The 18,251-nt window shown below is 37.8% G+C and overlaps 1 protein-coding gene across 1 annotated transcript in view; it reads right to left on the bottom strand.

The window, feature by feature from the left end:
- LOC139717569 (uncharacterized) overlaps window positions 1-17,691 on the bottom strand; it is an 82,395-nt gene extending 64,704 nt beyond the window's left edge. Inside the window, exon 1 of the mRNA XM_071629075.1 lies at window positions 17,490-17,691. Within this exon, the coding sequence (XP_071485176.1) occupies window positions 17,490-17,510 (21 nt within the window). The 5' untranslated portion in view covers window positions 17,511-17,691. The remainder of the gene's footprint in view (window positions 1-17,489) is intronic.
- Window positions 17,692-18,251: the final 560 nt, after the last annotated feature.

Genomic DNA, 18,251 nt, shown 5'->3' with positions numbered 1-18,251 from the left:
AAATTGGTTTACAGACGGCAGCTAACCTTTTACTTCCCAGGAGCCGCCGGCAGGTGGCCAACCTTGGTGAGGCGTGGGAGCGCGCACATACAATGTATTATAATGTTGTTAATTTCAAACAGACCGCTTTGCGGTTATGATCAAAAATAGATTCGGGGTGGCGCGCACTCGAGTTAAGCGTAGCGGTTGGGAAGGGAAATGCATACCCCCTTCATTATGCACTTGGTTTTAATGGCGATCGGTTCATTGTAGCTCTTGGTTCTGCATAATTTCATTCCCCACCCCTATTTTCTTCCCTCCCAATAATTTACTTTTGACGTTATGATTCGATGCTTTTAATTGTATAATATATATGTGGATCGAAGTATCAAGGGGTGATATAGCGATTTAAGTAATCATTGGATCACATATTTAGCACGAGAGTGGTCAGCTAAGACGGATTGTTTTTATAGCCGTTATTGTAGGTACTATGCAGAGATGTGAGAAGGTCTATGTCAGAGCTACACACGTGGGGCTAATTGAGGTAGTTAGTGCCTATAAACATGGAAGTTGATCTGGTCCCCAGACAAGTGTAACTTGTTGCCGAAGCATAGCTTGGTAGTTTGGGGCTTTTCTGCCCGTTTTCCGTCACGGAACGGTTTTTGGGGCAGTTTTTCACCCATTCCTGGGGATCAAATTTATGCTGGGGTAGTCATGTTTTGGAACTTGTTTGAATAAATTTGAAGTGAAATATTGGCAAGATTTTGCATCTTGCACTATTGTAAATCATTATGTATAGCGGGAAGGGTCACGTACGCGTCCCGCCTGTGAATGGCGCCGCGCGTCATTGGATGCAGGGGGGCTTATTGGGATCCCTTCCTTAGCTTGGGGAGTGTCGTTGGGGGCTCGCCTGTTCTATGCAGCAGGGTCTTCATATACACCCTTAGCAGGCAAGGGGGGATTCGGAGGGTGCTTGTCTGTAGGTGGCCCTTATGCAGAAAGCATCGGTGAGTTGGCATGGATGGCCATGCTCAGTGCGGATGGATGCATGTATACGACGAGAAAGAATGGCGGCAATTGATCATTGTAGGAGCCGCTGTGCCTATGTACCCCGTTAACAATTTGTGATTTAATATACTGCTTTAGCGGAGCTCATGGGAAGGTTTCATGTTTGGAACTTGTTTGAATAAATTTGAAATGAAATATTGGCCAGATTTTGCATCTTGCACTATTGTGAATCATTATGTATAGCGGGATGGGTCACGTACGCGTCCCGCCTGTGAATGGCGCCGCGCGTCATTGGATGCAGGGGGCTTATTGGGATCCCTTCCTTCGCTTGGGGGTGTCGTTGGGGGCTCGCCTGTTCTATGCAGCGGGGTCTTCATATACACCCTTAGCAGGCAAGGGGGATTCGGAGGGTGCTTGTCTGTAGGTGGCCCTTATGCAGAAAGCATCGGTGAGTTGGCATGGATGGCCATGCTCAGTGCGGATGGATGCATGTATACGATGAGAAAGAATGAATGTGACACGAAAATCCCGGGTCCTTCCAGAAGTGATGCTAAGGTAGTACGTGTACAGTACCATCATGACATGAGTTGTGATCAAAACACATATCCAATTTTGAAATAATTCTACCAATGACAAGAGTATTGCCGTGGTATTTGCAACGGCGTAGCCAGGATGTCATCTTAGGGGGGGGGGGGCGGTTAGTCTGCGAGGGAGCGAAGCGACCGAGCCCGAGGGAGCGGAGCGAGCGAGGGGGGAGGGTGTGGGAGGGGGGTGTCCCCCCTCCCACGGTAAGAACTTTCTGCATTTTGATGTTGTAAATGGTGCAATTTGATGCATGCTTTTGCTCGTTTTATAACCCGAGCAAGCGGAGCGAGCGAGGGGGGAGGGGAGGGTGTGGGAGGGGGTGTGCCCCCTCCCACGGTGAGAACTTTTTGCATTTTGATGTTGCAAATGGTGCAATTTGATGCATGATTTTGCGCGTTTTATCGACGTGAAACAGTAACATTAGTGCTAAGGTAGCAATATATTTTGATGTAGATTATTATTGAACAATTTGGCTATAATATGTTATGATTAAAATAATCTCCTTGTATTAATTCTTTTCACTGAATATCATGAACACGACTGAACCCGAGCAAGCGGAGCGAGCGAAGGGAGAGGGGAGGGTGTGGGAGGGGGTGTCCCCCCTCCCACGGTGAGAACTTTTTGCATTTTGATGTTGCAAATGATGCAATTTGATGCATGTTTTTGCGCGTTTTATCGATGTGAAACAGTAACATTAGTGTAAGGTAGCAGTATATTTTGATGTAGATTATCATTGAACAATTTGCCTATAATATGGTATGATTTAAATACACTTCTTGTGTTAATTCTTTTCACTGAATATCATGAACACGACTGAACCCGAGCAAGCGGAGCGAGCGAAGGGAGAGGGGAGGGTGTGGGAGGGGGTGTCCCCCCTCCCACGGTGAGAACTTTTTGCATTTTGATGTTGCAAATGATGCAATTTGATGCATGTTTTTGCGCGTTTTATCGACGTGAAACAGTAACATTAGTGTAAGGTAGCAGTATATTTTGATGTAGATTATTATTGAACAATTTGCATATAAAATGGTATCATTTTGAATAATCTTCTTGTATCAATTCTTTTCACTGAATATCATGAACGCGACTGAACCCGAGCGAGCGGAGCGAGCGAAGGGGGAGGGTGTGGGAGGGGGGGGGGGGTGTCCCCCCTCCCACGGTGAGAACTTTTTGCATTTTGATGTTGCAAAATGGTGCAATTTGATGCATGTTTTTGCGTGTTTTAACGAGTTGAAGCAGTCCCACTTGTTTGAGGTTGCAGTATATTTTAGTGTAGATTATTATTGAACAATTTGCCAAAAAAATGGTATCATTTAAATAATCTTCTTGTATTAATTCGTACACTGAATATCATGAACGCTGTCTGTTCAGCAATCAAACAGAAAAAGCATGCACACGAGGGTGTAGATAGGGGCATATCCCCTCCCACACGAAGGTGACTTTGCGTTTTCAGACCTGAAATTCAGCGATCTGGTGCAAATTTTTGGTGTAATACTTTTTCATCGAAGTGTTAAAATCACGGAATTTAGCTCTTATTCCGAATGTGCACCATCTGTGTGTCAGTGTATAAAGTCTAGTGAAGTAGAGCTTAGGGGGAGGGGAATTCTGCCTCCCGCTCGCGGACCTTTTGCGTTTTTAGAATTGAAATAAAGCGATCTGGGTATAGCCACAGTCTACTTCTATGCATGGCGGAAGGGGGGGGGGGGGGGAGGAGGGGCGGGTGAGCAGGGAGAAGGCGTGGGCGAGTGTTATCTCCACCCTTCCCTTCCGATGGAGCTTTTGCCTTTTTAAGGTTGAAATTGAGATATCTCGTATACGCATATTTGATGGAATCAACATTTGGGAAATCAAAAAAAAAAAAAACTGATGGGGGGAGGGGACTGAGGGAGGAAAGGGTCGATTAAAAGGGGAAATTCCCCTTACACAAGAGGGAACCTTGAGTTTTTGGAATGTATGTGATAAGTCTTGTGCACTCAGAATTATTCATAATTTTTTTTTGTAAATCTAAAAAGTGTACTAAGCTAGGGAAAGAGGCACAGAGGGGGGAGGGTTTGGGAGGGGGCTACCCCCTCCCAAGCACGAGAGATTTTGCATATTTTGAATTGAAATTCAACGATCTGGTGCACACTTTGAGTGAAATATTCAAAAAAATATCTTATTTGATGAAAGGTTGCAAAGGAGACCCGCTTCATGTGCATGCATACAGTATACACGCATTTTTTTTCCGCCTCCCAAATCCCCGGTCCAAATCTTAGAGGGGGCGACCGCCCCCATCGCCCCCCCCCCCCCCCCCCCCCTGGCTACGCCAGTGGGTATTTGTAATATGATGTGTTTGCTGATATGTCTATTACTATGGTATTATGCAACCTGGTAGTGTGTTGCAGTGATATGTCTATGACTATGGTATATGTAACCTTACAATGGGTGGTACTGATGTGTTTATTGCTATGGTATATGTTACCTGATTTGTTGCATTGATATGGCTATGGTGATGGTACAATGTATATGTGAACTAATAACGTGTTGTACTGTCTATAACGGCATTCGAAATTATCTCCATTAAACCTTGTTTGCAAGCTACAAACCAAATCTAAAGTCTTGAGGTGTCGTTAGTGGTGTCTGTAATCAACTATATTCAAATCAATTCAATTCAAAGTTTATTTCATTTTTCGACAAAACATATGATCACTATGATCACTTTCAGAAATAAACACATGGTTCATAATAATTCATGGCTGATTTTGCACATAACAGGTAAGCAAATCATTGTGATAAAGAACTGAGACATAATGATAATAAAAAAAGTCAAGGTACCGTACAGGAGGATCCCCATTAAGCCGGGCTTAATATTGGGGCCTCATGCACAAGGAAATGAATAAACAGTTTTAACCGACTATCGGCTTACTTAACTACAACAAAAACAAACTATTTCACACAACAAAACATACACGGTTATGTACACAGGTGATGCTATTAAAGAAAGAAAAACAAAGAAGAAAGGGGTAGCGATAATGAAAGATGTGAGAAAGAACAGGAGAGAGAGAGAGAGAATAGAATCTGAATTATGTGAAATTCGGACATTTTCACATAAACCATACTATGTTTGAATGAATGAGAATTGAAATAATGACAACTTTCGACTGGTATTCCTACATAAGCCATTAAATATCCAGTTGTGCACACTGCGCATCGTCGTTCGTCCCAATATGTACGTGGGTGGTGATGTGTATCAACGTTATCTCATTATGTTGATGTTCGCGTACGTTCTTTTTAAGGTAATATTTCGATTTCAGAGTATGAATAAGATGCATTAATTTTGATAATATCGCGTCATCACACGGGCCTTGTCACTTCTCTGACGTGCGGTTAATTGCCTGCCTTATTGTTTTGTTCTAATGTTAATGGAAAAACCTGTCATCCCTTACAAAAAAGAAAAAAAAAGATTCGAACATGAGACAACAAACTTAAAGGCATAGTACTAAAAAATTACTTCGAGATAGTGATTCAGATTTTAACTTTTTGTGGGATAATTAGAAGCTGTTCTTTTTTTTTGGGGGGGGATTTAAAGAGCGTACGATAAATATAAGGTAAGGCGGAGAAAGGCGGAGACATCCAAAAACAAAGAGGTCTTTATAAGAGGTGGGCCCACTTTCTATTGGGACCACTTTCTTTTACTTTGTTTTTAGGTATCTCAGCCACTTAAAAAAACGATTTTCATCAAGTAATTGCAATTATAAATAATTTTCATCATAGAATTGCATGCTCCTTAATATTTCATACAAGTATAGTTCCTAATAATCCCGCGAAAACGTTAAAAGTGGAATCCCCATCTCAAACACAACTAACTATCCCTTTAAAGCAGACATCTGACGTAAACCAATCACGCCCCCCCCCCCATTTTCTGTACATAATATTTTTACAATGAATTTCCAATTTTTGCCCAAATAGACTGTAGTAATACAGAATAACATTTGTGCAAAACATTTATAGACACTGAACCAAATTGAGCGTTAAAAAAGAAATAAAGCAATCTCGAATTCTCAAATTGCAGGAGTGGCAATTGGCAATGATGTCACCGTATCAAAATTTTGCCATTCTGATTAGTTACCAGTAAGAATGTCTCTTAAGGCTTAATTTCTCCCGGGGGGGGGGGGGGGGTGCATGTGTAGCACCAACTGCAACACCACTTTGAATTTGATTTGCTTTCATTTCATTCAGCAGTTTCTTGCCATTCATTGCCATACACGTTATTAAGGAGAAATATGCCATGCAATAATTCATAGTGCGAGATCATTACTAGCGATACGCTATAAAGCCACTATCTACAGCTCCAGTGCTTCAAAATAGTTTTAAAATGTGAGTTAGGGATAAAAACAACCAGCGCAAAATCATTAAACAGTATAATCAATGTTAAAGGGTGTGTACAGTTCTGGTTGAGGTGAGGATTTATCTTTTAGCATTTTGCGAGGTATTCAGAAACCACTCTACATGGGATGTCAAAGAGCATGCAATTCTAAGGGGTATCAAAACTTTATTTGATCAAAATCGGTTTTGAAATGGCTGAGATATTAAAAAACAAGGTGGAACAAAGAGATCCTAATAAAAGACGTGGCCTGTCGCCTTTCATTATTTTCACTTTTTGAATATCTCAGCCATTTTGAAAACCAATTTTCATCAAATAAATGTTGAATCTTTCTTAAAATTATATGCTCTTTCATATTTCATAGGAGGTTTCTTATTATCTCACTTATGAATGTTATAAACCTGAATCCCCACCCCAACAAGTACTGTAGAGTCCCTTTAATCGTTAAATAATAATAAAACAAATGTGAACAATAGTTTTATTAATATAGTTTCTAGAATTAACAGTCTACAGTTATGGTTATTGAGGTAATCCTTATATCTGGGGCTTTTATTGCACATTCTCACATGGTAGAATTATATATATATGCCTTATATGTGGTAATTCAAACATTTTTTTTTTCTAAGCACTACTTCCAAAGGTAAGCAGTGGCTTTAACAAAAATAATAAATCTACAGTTTCAGAAAAACATCTTGTTGTTGCAGCCCTTTGTAACAAAATATATGAAGAGTTTTATTGTATGGTAAGCGCCATTTTAAACATTTTAAAGTAAGTCAATCAGCAATCAAAATAAAGCTTTCCAATGATAGTTCACTTGCTGCATAATAAAGAATATGTTTAAAGACATGATAATAGTCTCTCATATTTTCTTGTATTTTTCAAGTAGTCATATAACCGCAAATATCAAAAATTATTTAATACTGAGGGAGTTAACTCGTTTTGAAATCAGATACTAGTACTTCGGATCATGGTTACAGGAACTACATGATGTGCTTAGAGAGAAGAAGAGGAGAAACTAAGGAAGAAAGAGGAAGGTGGTGCACTGCTTTGAGTGGAATGTAGGATACGAATAAACTATTTCATCCATCTACATTACCCACTCAGAAGTTATGTGTTTTTCACGTAGTACCTAATACTCTAAACACAAGCACTGCCGGTGGTTGAGTTAGTTGATCGATCATTAGGCTAAGTTAAAGGGGTCGTATGGTTTTAGTTGAGACCTAATTTCAGGTTTCTAACATTTTTTGGTAAGATGATGAGAAACCTGTAACGAAATATGAAAGAGCATGCAATTCCATGAGGAATTCAATGTTTATTTGATGAAAATTGGTTTTGAAATGGCTGAGATATCCAAAACAGAGCGATTCTAATAAGTGTGGGACCCACATTTTATTACGATCTCCTTGTTTTACTTTGTTTTTGGATGTTTCAGTCATTCCAAATCCGATTTTCATCAAATAAACTTTGAATTCCTCTTAAAACAGTATGCTCTGTACTACTTCAAGGGTTTTCTTAGTATCTCGCAAAAAGTTAAAAGCCCAATTCTCATCCCCACCAATACTGTACTATCCTTTTAAACATTTGCATAATTGTTATTACATTGAAAAAAAAGTTTTTGGAGCTATTCGGGTAGACAACAAATATCACTGCTACCATACATTGTTACTACTGGTTCAGTTAGGCTTTGACCTACAACCTTCGCTAAGATTAAACCAAAACTAAAGGTTTCTGCCAGATATGAACAACTCAGGCGTCTTCCAAGTTCAAACTGGGGTGCTCTCTTCAACGTTCATAATAAAATTATTTCTGGCCCATGTCTTTATATCAGCTGAGCATGGACAATAATTCATCGTTGCCCAGATGCGCCATCAACCTATTCCTGACTCAGTCCAATTAACCAAAGAGTGCGCATTTCCAGTCCCAATGGACAATAACCCTTCCAATTCAATTGTGGAAGAAAACAAAACAAAATACAAAAACAAATGCACGACTAACCCGAAAGCTCATCTCTTTCTCTTCCGATATCCTGTTCGAAAATGAGCCATGTTTGACCTCCAGGAAATTATACCGTCAATTCCAAGAAAACCTATGAGGTAAAACCCCCTGAAGAGCAGCATACTTTATCCGAAAAGCATAAACCTCTTACCTAGAAGATCCTCGTTTCTTCGTCCTACAAATTGCAAACTTTCAAGAAAATTCTGAAGGAAAAAAAAAGAAAGATGTGAACATGCGGCGGTTTAATTGGGTACTTAAAAAATAATACTAATAATATTGGCTCACAGTACGTCTACACACTGATTTCCTCCCATTGTTGACTTCATCAAAAGAAACCAGATATTATGAATTACCATTTGTAATCGAAGGACCAATGATTAAAAATTGCTGATAAATCACCCCAAATTAATTATTGATTTTCCGAAAGTTTCAGGACCCTAACCTAATTAATTCATCGGTTAGTCGGACATTTATTATCTTATTTCAGCTATTATGGAACCAAATAAGAAAGGTTCCCTGTGACCATAAAACAAACAATACCTTAAAGAGTCTGTAAACATAAAGAGGCAAATTTTTGCCTTTCTCACAGACAAAAACAGCTTGAATAAGAATGAAATGATCCCTTTATCCTGATAGAAACACCTTTGCTTGTTAGTTTGGAAGAAATGGTGGATCTTCCAGTATTATTTGAACGCTTAAACACTTTGAAATGACAATACACTTTTCCCAATAACTTTTCGTATATGTGACTCTGCACCTCAAAACAAACAAAAAGTCGCCAGACATGAATTTTTAGTTAAGACCATATTCTGAAAGAGCAGACTTTAAGCTTTAAAGTGATGTATAACTCAAATCAAATGGACTCTCCTAACCTATCTAAATATTGGAAAGAAAGCACAAACTCAGGAAAAGTGTGAACTGAGAAAAGAGGCTCTGAAGTACAGTGTCTATTCAAGCGCTTAATCTTTACCAAACCGTGCTGGCTGTGCGATGAATGGGACAAAAAACAGGAAGTAAACTACCAGAGTAGCAACAACGAAGGGATTATCAGATTAAACTGAAATTAATCATGCCTCATTAACACATTCTGTCCATTATAAGTGCCAACTTTCAAAGCAGTAGCACTATCTTTTCAAAAGTTATTAGAGTTGAAAGTGAAGAGTGTGGACAAGGTTTTTCAGAAATGAAAAAGGGATTCTAAAGACACACCTAATCACACTATTCTACCAAAAATGTTCAAGATAAACTGCTTAAAAAACACACTTTCCTGCCCGTTTTATGATACCAAATTTTAGCATGATGTAAACGAAGACCCGCTCTTTCAGAAAATATGAAAAAGTCAAGTTCGGCTAGGTTGACCCATTTCACTTATTTTCAGTTCTCATGCAAAATCGGTGTGTGCGACTTTATGTTCGTTTTGAGGTGCACGGTCACATATAGAGTAGGTAAACGAGAAAGTATGAAGCAATAATTCATTGGAACTTTATAAGTCACACCATATCTTGGTTTATTCATTTTCTTCCTTTTTGTTTTGATAGTTATCATATGCAACATTCTACACTATGTTGTCTTAAAACTCTCAAGAGTTATTTCAGAAAATGATCTGCATTCATGGTCATACTGAATGAAATTTCATTAGAATCACAAGAAAATAAAGAATGGCGACCTTTAAGTGATACTGTGAGTGGTGCGCGGTCCTACGGGACCATTTGTCCAATCATACTCATATGGTAGTAATTAGTACGTCACTGCTATAAATCATGAGGCTCCGTCTTCCTGGCTATTCACGTCCCTTTCACATACCGTATAATGTAACCATGGCAACGCAAGTGGCGTGATGTTGGCAGCACACTGATGCCATTACTCCGTGGATTTCTTAAGCCACAGGCTGGTATAGTGGCAAACTGTTAAACAGTCCTCCTCGATTTGTTACATGCCTTTTTGCGACCACCAGAATTGCGCATTCCAAAATGGACTTGTTTTTGTATTTTCCTCCTTTTTTGGTCGTACTTTCCCTCTTTTACAAATCAAACAAGTCTTGAACTATATTTGCGTGATTCTTTACTTTCAAAGAAAGTTTATCTAATGTGGGCTTTCTGTTTGGTTGGTTGGTTTTCTTCATCTAGGGTTTACTGCCCTTGTAAAGGGGATGTGCTTGTCTAGTTTTTGTTTGTACATTTACCAGCCTGAAGATCTTTGTTTATAATGTAAATTGTAAAGTATAATATTTATTGAATCAACTGCCTAAAAAGTTGTTGAACAACTCCCTGACATCACGGACGATGCAAACTTTGACATAAAGTAGCTACTCTTTGCATCTATATGTTTGTGCCAAACAAGGTATAGACAAAACATGCATAAACTTAATTAGTTATTCGGGTAAAACACTAAGAATTAGACGATAGTTTAAAGAATGCTTGAAATAACACCTTTAAGTAGGCCTATGCCACTTTATGGTAGTTGAATTTGCCAGAATATCTCACAAGGTTCGAAAACGTTGCGCGAGCCAAAAATTCACGGAAGGTCTGAATACTTCTGTTGTATGTTAACGATTAGGATTTCTAGTTGTTGACATTTCGTTGGGCATTTATTGCTTCTTTACAAAAAGAACACTCTGAAAGAGGCTTGGTCTGATGATTAGAGATCAAAATTATTCCAACATTTGAATGTTTTGAAGCATGACCTCACCTGCGCTCAGGTCTTTGTTATTGTTCCTTTCTGCCATGATTTTTCTCACTCTTTCTTATACTTCCGTCCAAGTATTCCTTACTTTTTAATGTGCATCCTTTTTTGTTCTCGAGTAATATTTACCTTTTTTGAAATGATTTGTTGTTTCGCAGTAGTTAAGTATAAATTCAAAGTTCACCATAATTGTGTAAGTCTTTTCTTTATGCATCTAATGAGGTCCAAAATATCAAGTTATGCTTGCTTTATTAAGTAATCCTTCATGGTAGTTTGATTTTTCTTGTATTCTTTGTACCTATTCTCCAAAGATGATGTCTTCTTTCAGGTGCAAAGTTACCCATGATAAATGAAAAAAGCAATGCATATATTTTTTTCTGAGGGGATTTAATTTGTACAATGCAAAAACAATAAACGAAGTGAAATGAAATGAAACATATTGACTCAGATATTGTGCACGAATCATTACTGGATCGTAATGACATGACAAGTGAGTCAACTGTACAGAGTTATTCACCACAATGAGTTTTCTGACATAACAATACTACTTACTTGTGTCAATGCATGCCAAACAATGTATGCAAAAACTAGTTATTTGTTTAATACACTGTCAAAGTACTGTCTTTAATAGTATTATTTTGCGAAATAAAGTTTAAACTACACTTCATAGTAATGGAATCTAACAAAATCTCCCAATTGTTGTGAAAAGAAATCACGGTAGGACTGATAATGTGTGTTGAAAATAATCATTGTGGATTGCAGTTGTTGTCATTTTCCTAGGTAACAATATACTTGCATTGGAAAAACAAAAACTCAAGTTTTGAAACTTGGCAGTGACAGAAGAATTTTTTTTCTCATCCAATTTTAACGATCCGTGCACGTTCCGGTTTAATTATTTTCCTTCATTCCATTTGATAACCAGGAACAGGGGAGGTGAGACCTCCCTACGAGAGGTATGTGATATGAGACTGTACATGAAACCCTGAAACAAGATCTTATCAAACCGGTAAACCGTAGTTTGATAGAGTTGGATAATTGTGATGCCATCGAGGAATATGGCAATTTTCATACAGATCCGTGACTCGCCCCTATTTCAAAGGGAATATGTTGTCATTATTTTTCTTTTGATGAGTATTCTCCTGCTTGTCATGTTATCATAAAGCGCCAGTGCTCATCAATGCATGACAAAATGCCCCACTAACACCACAAGAATTTACTCTTCATTTTGAAATAGCGTCATATGAAAAAGAAAGGAAATACTCGAAGGGATTTTATGTTTATTCCAAGGAGGGTCACCTGCCCATAACACATGAAGAAAATTCCATATTGTGATATAAATCTGTCACAGATTCAGTCCGTGTTTAACTTTTCATACCTTGGTCAATGGTAAGTTGTTAAAATTTACCTCAAGAAAGCGTTCAAACAAGTGCCTCAAATATCAAACATTCGTAGTTGGGTGAGTCTTCAGTCATAACCCGATTTCGGCTTAGATTTCACGTGTAAAGAGAAAAGGAGTTTAATGAGGTAAGATGAGTAAGAAAATTACTCAATTCACTAAATGACGAAGTAAACCTCGTGTATATTTCATTTATTTTGCATGCACTACAAGATGCGGGCAGGAGAGATGAAAATTGTTGTTTGCAACCCCATACTGATGACTGATTCTACTCGCAGTTTCACAAGCCCAGGAAAAACAGTTTTCATAGCATCCGAATATGCAAATTACATCATATAATCAGACAAGGTGATCTACCATTTTTCATTATTTGGGACACTGAGCAATGCTAACCGCGAATCTTTTTTTTTTTTTTTTTTTTTGGTCTCCTGTATCGCAGAATTATTGTTCCTTGCTTCTCGGACAAACTATTATTTTAGGCTTTTCAATTTTAGGAAAAAAAAATATTGTGGCTTATTATGGGCATGCCGCATGAGCTAATGACGTCTTTGTTCGCCTACCGTAGGTCCCTCTATCTGTTTCATTTAGTAGAATTTCCCAGCGAAGCAACCTGTCTCCGGCGTTGCTGATGAAGCAGCTAATTTCTTTCTATTAAGCGGAAACTCTTTCTCATTAACCTCTTCCAGCGATTGCATGTGATAATGATAGTCGCATGCATTCCTATCTTACGTACATTTGCGTAATCTTTCTCTTGAAGAACAAGTGCATGAATTATTGCATTTGAATAATGCATAAATTGATATCTGCTCGTCTTCGTCTTGTATCGTCATGAAACTATAACTGTAAATTGAGGTTAATAATTTACCATACTTCCAAACATTTCCACAGTTAGAATCAAATAACTTTGCAGTACCTTTCCTCAATTGATCAAAACAAGCAGAAAATTAGATCTAATTGAATTAAATCGAATGTAATAAAATCAAATCATTTTTTTTTTTTAAGGACTGCTAAATGCATGCTATATAAGCACAACCAGCGTGGCAAGAAAACAACAATCCAAACCAAGGCAATGAAAAAAAAAAACAAACGGAAAAACACTTCACAATCTTATCTTTCAGTTTTATATTCATTTTTTGTTTCACTGTTTTCACTCATATATGGGCTGGTTTTCACCATGTTGTTAATTTAGAAACAGAGCTTCTGTTTTTATAGATTTGTACATTGGATACATGGAATATCGGTGATTTACGACATTGGGCAGGGTCTGGGCAAAGAACACTAGATGTCTTTGTAGACTTTACGAAACTTCATGTATCTCTAACCCGGTTTGACTCGGAAGATATTGATTGTGCATTTTGTTTCACCTTTCTTTGATGACAGCATTACGCACCTCCAAATGTATCATTTTTTTTCCACGAAGAAAAACGAGCGTTTCTCATTCCGCATTGCCCCCAAAAAACGAAATATATGATTTTTAATAATACTGTTGACACTTTGAGTATTTGAATGATTTTCATTTAGAACGAGTTTCGCATTTTAAATTCCTTGGAATTATTGTTGACGATAAACTTTCCTGGAAGTTACATATTGATTATATATCCAACACAATCTCACGTAATGTAGGTGTTATAAATAGAATGAAATTGTATATTCCACAAAAATCATTACTTATGTTATGTATATTCGTCATTGATATTGCCTTATCTTAATTATGGTGTTTCAGTTTGGGGCAACACTCACCAGAACCTACTGGATAGAGTGTTCCTTCTTCAAAAGAAAGCTCTCCGTGGCATCAGTTATCCTTTCATACCCTCCCACTCGAATTTTTTATTTGCCGCTAATAAGCTGCTAAAAATTAAAGATTTGTATTTATTTAATTTGGGGCAATTTATGTATACGTACAGCAACAACTCACTCCCCTCCATTTTCGATTCTATGTTTCAAAGAAATCAATCATTCCATGACTATCCCACTCGACGTTCCAATGAATTTCAATTACCTCTTTTATGAACAATTCTTGCTAAGAACACACTCATCTATACTGGCCCAACTTATTGGAATTTTCTGAATAATGACATAAGAATTGCACCCTCTATATTTTCATTTAAGAGGAGATTAAAGTCTTTCTTATTGCAATGTTATGTTCCTACAGAATTGAATCAGCCTGTTGGCTCATTTTAATTTCTTTTCGAAGAATTTTCATTACCAATGATATATTGTCACATATTTTCTCGTCCCTGTTGTCCTGAGACACTTACAGAGTAGATTCGATTCTACTTGTATTACCTCCGCATCTATTTCTCTCTATTTTTCCATATTTCCGTATCCTTTCCACGCATCCCATTATCTTTTCGATATAGTTCTGACGAGGATCGCTGGATCTGTTTTGCCTTTCTGTCCGTTGTATTGTCTTCCTATTATGACAGTCTTGTCTCGATCTGTCTTGTATAAGTCCCCCTTTGTAAGTTTTGTCGTCCCATTCTCGTTTAATGTTCATTTGCCTGTGTATGTGTGTCTGTCTGTTACTCTGTCTTCTTATTGGGCTTCCAGAGTTTCTTTAATCTGACTTTATTCCCAATTTTTCCCCTTTTTGCATCAGTTCATTTTCTAGTGACATTCTGTACCTGAGGAGCCCACAAAAGCATTGCCTCTTTAGTGGGTCCCTCCATTTTTCGATATTTTGGGTAATGTTATATCGTCTATATCACTTCAGTCAATTTTCATTACAACATTGTTACCCCAAGGTTCCACAGTTATGTTTTCTCAATTTACTCTGTTTTGATTATATGTAACCTTATTCTCTGTTACCAAAGAAAGTGAAACGTTTATGTTCTTTTCGAAAAATTAAATAAAGTTTGAATTGAATTGAATTGAACTGAATTACAAAGGAATTCGGCGTAAATTCTCCTTTACCTTGAAACTGAGTAATAGTGAGACAAGGAATGTGGCAACGATGGGAAAATGAAGCAACAACAACAACAAACAAATGCGACCGTGCATCACAAAACTAACAAAACGTCGCACTACTTGATTTTACGTGAGGACTTCAAAATGGTGAAACAAGTCAACCAAGTCAATCTTGAGGTTTACATATGATCTGAAAGAGCTATTCTTATCCTACATTATTCATAAGTTTGGGTTATAAAATGAATGGGAAAGTGTGTTTTCAGCGGGGTGAGTTATTGTATAACCCTTCTTTGTAAAGTATTGTCATCAGGTAGAGGTCCCTTTTCACTTCTTTGAAATTCTTTGCACACCCTTCACTTTCAACTCTAATAACTTTAGAGAGGAAAATGTTACCACCATGAAAATTGGCAAAAAATTATGGACAGAAAGTGTTAATAGAGCATGCTCAATTTCATCATAATTTGATAATCCCTTCACTGTTGTCGCTACAATTGTTTACATTTTTTTTTGTCCCATTCGTAGCACAGCCAGTACGGTTTAAAGACGAAACACTTGAATAGACCCTGTACTTCACAGCCTCTTTTCTCAGTTCACACTTTTTCATAGTGCGTGATTTCTTTCCAATATTCCAATAGGTTAGGAAAATCCATATAAATTGAGTTATACATTATGTCAAAGCTTCTGCTCTTGTAGAATTTGCCCTTAACTAAAAATTCATGTCTGGCGATTTTTTTTTTTTTGTTGGTTTTGTGATGAAGGGTCACAAATGATTTTATAGGAATTAACAAACCATCAGTCAAACTATTAGAGTCCAATGAGCCTCCAATGAGACATCGTGATGAATCAAACCCATTTTCTTCTAATTAATTCGGATACAAACGAATCGGTCAAATTTCGTCATTGAGAAGAGTAAATTCAACGCCGACAAAAAATCTGTCTGTTGCTGAAATATCACTTAGGCCTACCTAATTTCAGTAACCTTGATCTGCCAAACGAATATTTCCAAATTAAATCTTCTGTCCGCTAGACATGAAGCCACGCACGTTTTGTTTGATGATACTCGATCGTCATACACAAAATTGCATCTTTATAATCCTTTTGCGCTCTCCAGTCTGTTTTGATACTTGTTGTTTTACCTTTTTGGCTTGTTCTTCTTTTTTCATTTTCCATCTAAGAAGATGGCTGGATAGCCCATATTCAGCTGCAATAGCTTGTCTTCCAGGTGGAGGTAAGGCGGCACCATTTCTTCGGATTAAACACCCTGCTCTTTGCAATGAATAAATGAACTGGGATCTTTTTATAAGTGCATGGATTGTGACTCTTTCACACACGGGACCTCCATTTTATGTCCTATCCGAGGGACAAAGTGTTTTGCCTCTTACTAGAGGGGACGGTATGATTACACACAACATTGCTTAGTGGGACCCGCGTCTCGAACCGGAGTCCATATTATCGTGAGACAGACGCGCTATCGACTGAGCTAACTCACCGGCCCGTAGTCTGGGTGAGAATTCATCTGGCTCATCAAATCGCCATCCTAATCATCTCCCTTGGTATTGTAGGGAATCCAGATTTCAAATATCATGTTGTTTGTATTTGATTCTATTCAACGTAGGTAACTCTATGACCGTATTCCAAGTAAGCCCTCATGAAATGTCTTTACTGAAAAGTCCACGAGGAATGCGGTAGGATAATGGTAAAGCGATGGCAAGTTCTATAATACAGAAATCAAATGTCTAGCATCGTTAGCATATGTTTTCAATATTGCTGAAATGATATTTAGTAGTCTTTAACATTGCATTAACAGAAGCAATCAGATTGATGTATTAAAGGACTACAATGCATTTTCCAAGGTTTACCAGTACTTGATAGTAAGGATGATTTATTCGATCAATTTGTTATCAGTATTAGGCCTACTTAAGTGCGACTGCAGTAAAGGAAATAATGATATCACTATAAAGAAAAAAAAAATATGTCTAACGTAGATTTAACATTTGAAATTTCAATACTCAAATTACTCCATGTTATGAATATATCGTATGAGTACCTGAAAACAACAACAACAACAACAACAACAACAACAGCAAAATGACCGAAATCCATTAGAGAGAATTTCGAGAAAAAACCCGAAACAAATTACATCTAAATCTTGGTGACTTTAACAGTTTTGCAAATATCATGCACACAAATTGAAATGTAAAAAAAAAGTCATTTCAAAATTATCTTTAGTTTACATTACATTGCAAAGGGTCTCCATTAATGAGCATACACAAATTTGGCTATTCTGATATTATGTTATTATATTTATATACATACAAATCAACAGTGCAGTGTGCATAACTTACTAGTTTTGTGTTTTTCCCTATTGTTTACTATAGCTTTGTCATTCCCTGCTTACATACATTGGGTTCATTAAATTGAACAAATTTTCAATGAAACAATCCTTCTGCCTTTATTTTCTTGGTTAGTAATCTGAGTTCATGCACATTTCTCATTACTGTCATTCAGAGAGTTTATAAGTTACAAGCACTATGACAATGTCACACGGTTGTAAACTGTTTTTTAATTACTCACGATTTGCGGGACCCTCTCCATTCTCCTAAGTTTCGATTTTCTTCAGAGAAATGAGGTGAACAATAAGGACGAAGTGATGTAGAAATATCTGGATATTCGATGACTTTGACACTTTGATTTTGATTTCAGCAGCTAGTCTTTAGGCTTGACCTCACCACAGCTCAAGTGTCGCGGAAATTTGTTTGAAGGGACTTTGTTGACGACGGAGAAATATCCAACGACGACGTGGAGCTGTTGCTGTTCGGGATCTAAACGCCTATCACGGCTCATAAAATTTAGAGATTGGGGCGGGTATAATCGACGGGCTGTGCGCATGTCCAGATTGCATCGTGGAAAGCGTTTATTAGTGTTGCCCGGGCAACGGGTATCAGCTTCCCGGTGAGGACGGGACAGGGCACCAGTTTTTAGCGATGCTATCCTTGATGATGATGGTGTGTTTGTACGTGCTGATGAGATGGTAACTCAGTCGTCCAGCAGCAAGCGCGAAGCACGCTTCGAGGTTTGCTAATGTAATTGCTTTATTGCCGGCAAACTGTCGCACAGACCAACTACTGGGCACCGTTAAGTTAATACAGGCTGACTCTACACATTTCATCTCTCACACATCATGTTGAGCTTATCACAATTCGCATCACTATCTACTTTTCCATAATGAGATATAGCCGGTTTGAGCAGGTTGTGAAGTCTGTATAAACTTCATGCTGTGTACAATCTGGGTGATATCAAACTATTCTTTTTCATCTATATGATGCTGTGTCTTAT

The sequence above is a fragment of the Diadema antillarum genome, unplaced genomic scaffold, assembly GCF_040938485.1.
Source record: "Diadema antillarum isolate AM-2024a unplaced genomic scaffold, OU_Dant_1.0 scf00000077, whole genome shotgun sequence".
Taxonomy (NCBI): domain Eukaryota; kingdom Metazoa; phylum Echinodermata; class Echinoidea; order Diadematoida; family Diadematidae; genus Diadema; species Diadema antillarum.
This window is presented reverse-complemented; position numbering and strand designations above follow the sequence as displayed.